Source organism: Dermacentor albipictus, unplaced genomic scaffold, assembly GCF_038994185.2.
Source record: "Dermacentor albipictus isolate Rhodes 1998 colony unplaced genomic scaffold, USDA_Dalb.pri_finalv2 scaffold_50, whole genome shotgun sequence".
Classification (NCBI taxonomy): domain Eukaryota; kingdom Metazoa; phylum Arthropoda; class Arachnida; order Ixodida; family Ixodidae; genus Dermacentor; species Dermacentor albipictus.
The window spans coordinates 782,200-789,329 of NW_027225604.1; the positions used below are offsets into that span (position 1 = coordinate 782,200).

General features: G+C 46.2%; 1 protein-coding gene across 1 annotated transcript in view; it reads left to right on the top strand.

Annotated features, from left to right (window-relative positions):
* LOC139052987 (rap guanine nucleotide exchange factor 4-like) overlaps window positions 1–2,271 on the top strand; it is a gene marked incomplete at its 3' end in the record, with an annotated part of 571,300 nt that extends 569,029 nt beyond the window's left edge. The window contains exon 9 of the mRNA XM_070530122.1: window positions 2,211–2,271. Coding sequence (XP_070386223.1) covers window positions 2,211–2,271 — 61 coding nt within the window. The remainder of the gene's footprint in view (window positions 1–2,210) is intronic.
* Between the last annotated feature and the right edge of the window lie 4,859 nt (window positions 2,272–7,130).

A 7,130-nucleotide genomic window follows, 5' to 3' on the forward strand; every position in this document is an offset into this window, starting at 1 on the left:
TATCTATCTATCTATCTATCTATCTATCTATCTATCTATCTATCTATCTATCTATCTATCTATCTATCTATCTATCTATCTATCTATCTATCTATCTATCTATCTATCTATCTATCTATCTATCTATCTATCTATCTATCTATCTATCTATCTATCTATCTATCTATCTATCTATCTATCTATCTATCTATCTATCTATCTATCTATCTATCTATCTATCTATCTATCTATCTATCTATCTATCTGTATATCTGTATATCTATATATATAGATCTATCTATCTATCTATCTATCTATCTATCTATCTATCTATCTATCTATCTATCTATCTATCTATCTATCTATCTATCTATCTATCTATCTATCTATCTATCTATCTATCTAATCTCGTATAAAAAAATGACTCGTGTGTGACCTACATCTTGAGACGGGTTTGTGAGGTAGAATACAACGGGCTCTTTAGGTGGTGTAACGATCTCTGCTTATAAAGTGAAATTTAAGTGCCCTCTCTGCTCTGATCGAATAGTGCTGCTCAATTCAATCAGTTCGCGCCAAAAATAGAATTCTCTCTCGTTCTTCAGAGGAATACCAACTGCAAAGACGGTCTATTCTCGGGCAACGGGTGAATGACGTTGTTAGCTCAGCAGTATTTCTTTTATCGTCAACTCCGCCCGTTCGCGTATTCTCGCCTCTACCCCTTCGTCAAGGCCTTCAAGGAATGTGTGGAATGTTGTTTTTTTTTTTCTCCTTTTCACTCATAACTTATTTTTATATAGAGCGTTGAGGGTACTCGGGGCTTTTCCTTTTCTTTTTTTTTTTTCTCTCCTCGGCTGCTCTGCTTTCCAGTTTTGGGGGAGGAAAACCAAATCAAAGAAAACGTACTGTCTGACGGTAGCAGAGTGAATAGTATACAATGACTTTTTTTTTTTGCGGTAGGTATTTGTACGTAGTGCTTTCGCTTTTGTTTTTATCTCTGCGCGTTAGTATGCAAATTAACTCTTGCCATTTTTTTCAACATCTCCCTTGGTGCAATCTTGGCTAAATATACAGGTTGTTATATACGTGCATGATTTTTTTCGCATGAGAATGCTTTGTACGGTAAAATTTTATTATAAAGTTGTGTGCATGTGTACAGTAGAACACGAACGTAACACACCCAGATAAAGCGAATTATCATCTGCATCGAACACGCGAGGCTTACTGACCGATGCTCGCGTAAAATAACTCCCTCATAACGAACTGAACATTAGATACATCTAAATCGGAGTGTCTGCTGTGTGCAGCGGGGTGTCTCCCGACGCATCAGCATGCGCACTTTGTGCGGTGAATGCGGTGCACCGGTACAGTGCCGACATTGAAGGAAACGGGACGTAGCTGGTCCGCGGAAACTAGCGCGTCGAAAACGTCATTTTAAGTGACTCCGAGAAACAGTTCAAGGTACAGAAGAAGTTCCTGCTTAATGCGTGTAGTTCTGTTTGCGATTACTCCCTAATTGTTTTCGCCATTGGAGATAAGAAATCTGTTTATAACGAGCGGATCACGAAATTTCGCTTGAGTTCGTTATATGCGAGTCTGGGTATACAGAAGTACCATGACATATTCAACTGTTCTCGCCAAACAAGCCCATTCGTTATAACCGGGTTCAATTTATTAGTGACCGGAATGGCCTCGGTCGTATGGTCGTGCTGATTTTGACTGTTCATTAACGTGGTCGTCTATGTGTACATCTCGTGAGGAAAATGACATGGCTGGTGTGTGTCAGATGTGTCTTTCGGTTGTCCTTGTTCAGCTTGTGCTACAACAAAATAATATATGCCGTACCAGTAAGCCCCTATAGCTTTCCTCGTTGAGAGACAGAGAGAGAGAGATGGAAATGATAGCGGAGGGGGTATAAGCGGAAAAGAAGATTCTGGTTTCCTACACTACACTGGGCAAATGGTAAGGGGGCAAAGAGAGGCGGGGAGAACAGCAGAGAAAGAAAACAAAGACGGGAACAAAAATAGAGGGAGCGGGGAACGTCCGTAAATGTCAGAGTCTACCAGAAGCTAGTCTTTGAGAGAGCTTACATATACCGTATTGTATTCTATTTCTGTGACTGTTACTATCGGGCCCAATCAAACGGCCATTCCGAGCGCTTGCTCTGCATCGCTGCGATCTTTGAAGAAAGGCATAGCTTGCAACGTGCTCACTTGTCGTCTTTTTCTGTGCAGCGGAACCGGCACCTCATGGAGGACATCGTGTCCCCGCTGAGCACCCTTCGCACCATATCAGGTGAGTGGCACGACCACTTCACTGAGCCCAGAGCTCTCGCGCTAACGGTGCGGTGCCTCGAACATGCATCTGATCTTCGCACCGCGTTGTTCAAGTTCCCTGCACGGACAGTCAGCGCTGAAACTTCGTGCGCCAAGAGCAGTGCCGCATCACATATACGAGGGAGCAGACGCGACAGTCTTTTTTTTTTAGTACTACGCGTTGCGATTTCCGCTACTGGCAATTTCATCGCTTTTTCATGAGTCACTCGTGTCGAGCTTCTGACCTGGGCCAGTATTTTGTAGCGATGCCTTTTCCGATTCTATGCTTTTTCAGCCTTTTCGCGCTTGGCCAGTGGTCAGAGCGACGGTCTGCCCACATTATCAACGGGATCAGGCGGCCGTGTGTGGTGGATGATAAGAATAGCATAGACTAAGGCATAAGGCATCGCTACAAAATAGCGGCCCTGACTGAGCACCGGCGTGACAGAACGTACAGAGCGCATGCGCTTCCGGAGACGAATATGACTGAGGACAGAGCTTGGCTATCCGGACGCATCGGGCTAAAGCAAACGTTGATTCAGCTGCGCCCCTCTTGTCGTTGAGGTGTCATTTTTGTGGCGTCCCTATCCGAGGGGCTCAAAACTTTTTTTTTTAATCTCCACACCCAAAGCGTCGTAGCGTCTCCTGACCCGCGCTGCTTCCCAATATGGTCTAAGAGGCGCTATTTTCAGCCGTATAGACGTACACCACAGAGCCCTTTATTAAATCGTCGGATTTTAATTTGAAAGCGCGCATTAGAATATTCGCATCGGATGAATCCGGTGTTTCGCAATGTTGCCAGTTTATAAATGCCGCCGTGGCGTTCTAGTACCATGCACAGAGAACGCACGTGGCAATTCCCCTTTCCTTTAACAATCGTAGGGATGCCACGGCTTTTTGTGCGACTTAATATGGTCTAGCCGATTGAAATCGCTAGCGGGCATGTTGAAAGACGCCGTTCTTCGATTGCAAAAAAAATTATAATAAATAAAGAAGGGTAAATACGAATGACTAGAGATAACTGCATTTCATTTTCTTTTGGAGCTTTATAAATAACTCCAGACTGCATGCATTAAACTAGAAAAAGGTGAGTTAGCCCTCGGGTGAATGGTCGTGGGTGGCTCCGAGGAGACAGAGCTCGCGATGCAAGGTGCCGAAGTGCGAACTCCTTTCCAGAAATGTACTAGACGGGCCGGCGTCGTGTTCTTGCCTAGAGCTGCTAAGATTATCGATCTCGACTGGCGTCCATTATGGGAACGCAGCTCCAGGTGTACAATCATTCCGTCGGCCCGTTTCTGTGCCCGTGTAGCTCGCAGCGATGGAATCGAATAACGAGCGACGTCACTTCCACGCGCAGTTTCCGCAGAGGATTCAGGAAGGCACGTGGGAATGACAGCGTCGGGACGCCGATGCCGACGTTTCCGTTCGTTTCCCATTATAATCGCAGCCAGCTTGGCGTGGAACCTTCCTCGGCGTGTTTGGTTCAATGTTATTTTGGCCGCATAGAGCCCTGCAGCCCCTCTCTCACCCCCTTTCCTCGCTTTATTTATTTTATTTTTTATTATTTATTTATTTTTCTATTTTTGGGCATCTCGTATACGGGCCTGTCCGCGTCCGCCCCTTTGTTTTCCACTGTATTTCCTTTTCATTTTTATTGCATTTTTGTTGCCGTGCCATGTATCCTCCGCGCGTGCCGGCGTCTGAATTTAGCCCATTGAATATTTAAAGCAGATGTGCACTCTTAGTTTTGTCAGACGCGACAGGCTCCACGTGTCTCCCTTGTTGTATTCTTTCAGACGCGATGCGTTTGCTTTTAACGCCAGGTGAATGGCTGAAGTTATGTCCGGTGCTCTGTTCTTTCTTTCTTTCTTTCTTGCTTGCTTGCTTGCTTGCTTGCTTGCTTGCTTCATTGCGTTGTAGTGGAAGTTTGACCTTTACACGTATGGCATTTGTCAGACTGCTGCTTTAAAGTATAAAGTTCCTTGCATAGCCTAGGTGTACTGTATAGCGTACAGGCGCCCACTGTAACACAAGAAGGCAGCGCGGATGGTGACATCTCGTCGCGCTGTGTTTAACCAAGGCGCGCAGAACGTTATTTGCAATAACCGCATGCATGTTTCGGTGGCGTGTCAGTGTAAGCCTGTCGGCAGCGACGTGCAGGGCGCTCTAAAAAAAATGTGCCTCCAGCGCTTCACGGTTGGATACGGCTTCGGCCTTGGATACGGCTTCTTGTTTTGAAAGAGACTAGGAAGAAAGAAAAGATAAAGGCAGGGATGGTAACCAGAACGAATAAACCACTTTTCTACCCTTCATCGGGTGGGAGAGTGTGGGAGATAAGAAAGAAATAGAGACTGTGTACATGTAGACGACCACAGCCGTTAACAGTTACGTAGGCTTGTTGTTCCTAGGAACTGTAACAACACATTCGTAGACCACTGCTGCCACTGTTTATGAGGGCGGTATTTCAAAATGATTTGTGCTGACAAACACATGATAGGAGCCAACACAGTCGCGAGTGATCGTCTCGTACATTGTGTCGAGGACAGTCACACAAGTGAAGGGTCTCCTCACGGCCAAAGACATCACAACAGTTTTCAGGTAATGACAAAGCTGTAACAAACATCGCTTCAATGTTCCGGCGGTTTCCTCACCTTGACACGCGCGTGGCTTCTTCTATAGAATAGTAGTTGTGTAATCTTACAACAACAGCAGCAACAAATAACAACTAGGCACATCGTTCGAAGTCTAAGAGACGCAGAGTGGGCTATACAAGAGCGTTCTTGCATACCGTTTCCATATTGTTCTTTCTTTCCTCTTTCTCTTCTTTCTATCTTGAGTTCTTATATTTCTATCCCCTCCTCCTGAGAGAAGGCAGGCGTTGCGCCCCTTTCGGTGGCAACTGCAAACCTGCTTATTCTCTACTTCTTTTTCTTATCTCTCCATTGCTTGTGTGTTTTCAAACCGAATAATATTGACGGGAGCGCAGTCAGCGCGAACAGCGATCGAACCCAAGTCCTTGTGTTTTTAACACTATAAGGCCATAGACGATGAGTAACCATCGCAGCTTGTGCGTTAACAGTTCCCGCGGGTCCACACACTAAAAGATTTCTAAGGTCGTATTCTCCCAACAACTCGTGGGTTTCTCGAGCGCAGTGCGCGCACGCTGAGTGGCAAAGCCAACGGAAGAGGATGGGATAAAAAAATGGCGGATTCCACGCAGTGTGGGCATCGATATAAGTGAACCCTTGTATGCTGTTTGCTTTGATTGACGTGGCAGAACCGTTAAACCTTAAGTGAAGTATATGGCTGTAGGTAAATCAAATAATTTTATAATTGTATGTATACACTGTATACATACATTCGTGGTCAGCGCCACATTTCGCTGCGTAGCGAAGACGCTTCTCGTCCGTGTGACGGTTCTTTCAGGCCTGGGTGTCCTCCTGGCTGAGGGCACGCTTTAGAGCCATTTTGATGTCGCCTGTTTATGTGCTCCTTATATATACGTGGCCAGCACGTTGTTGAGACGCCAGCTCCAAGTGCTCTCTTCAGGCTATGGACGATTGTAATTATTACACTATCGCAGCCCAGCACGCGACTTCCACAGCCCAGCACCTCCATTTTTGTCGCATAGGAAAGCGAGCACAGCCCGTTCCACACGCACAAACCGTGAAACGCTGCCGCGGTGGCGCCTGCCGGAATTCGAGGACGCGAGTGCCATCTGGTGGTGTGGCAACAAACCCAGCGGCGCGTGTGAGCCAGACCACATAAGAGCACAGCAGCAGCAGCAGCGCCCGGAAAGCCGGGAGAATAGGCAAAGAAGGCTTCGCTTTAAAAGAACGGCGCGCCTCTCGTGAGCGCTACTTTCGTATCGCGTAGTTTCCCAGCGCATAGACAGAATACGCATGTCGCTACCGCGAGGTGTCGTGCTGAACTATTCATCTTCTACGAGTAACTACTCAAGAGGAAAGAAACGGAATCAGGAAAGAAACAATTTATGATAACTCGAAGGGAAGCACGAGATCAGGATGCCTTAGAATACCCACATATAAAGCGAGATGCAACACGAAAGATGAAACATGTGCTTCTTCTTCCTTAAAGGTTTTTAAGCTAAGCAAACGAGGGAACATGTTTTATTGGAATGTCAAGATGTTTCCCCAGCGGTCGATTTAGGCACCTCTGGCCTCCGTGAAGCCCGTGGGTCCAGCGAGAGCAGGGAATTTCTTTTTACCCGATTTTACTCTTTGCGCCGTCGGCCATACTTTTCCTACTATCTCTTGGGCACGCCGGAGTTTCTGCCTCAGGGGACGTGTAACGCTTCCGCATTAATAACGGCCTTTATTTGTATCCTGACGCCATAGTGTGGAGAGAACACGATGAGAACAGAAACAAAGACGAGAGAGGGAGGGCATTTCGCCTTTATAGTCCGCTTAAACTCTCGTGCGTTCTTATACTGCACGAAGTGCGAAGCCCGCGCAAAAGGCCTTAGTTGGACAACAGCCGCGCGTTAAACAGAAGTGTGTTCAAGCTCGCTCAAACACGAACGCGCTTTAGACATTTTCCAGAATACCTTAGAAAAACTGAAATCACGCTTCTAGATATTTTTGCATTTGTTTTGTTGACTTCTGCTGTTTAAGAACATGGAAGTGACAGTGCAAAGGTGAACGTGCTTTGTGTACGCTGTCACGTGGGCCAGCATGTGGCGGCCCTTTACCGGACTCGATCCCCGGACTATGCGTTTACTTGACTACGACGACACATTTCACTCGCATGCAGATAGGTGGCATGATAGTGTGCTGAGGTGCGATCTTGTACGCGTTCCAAAATAGAACGAAGGCGGTT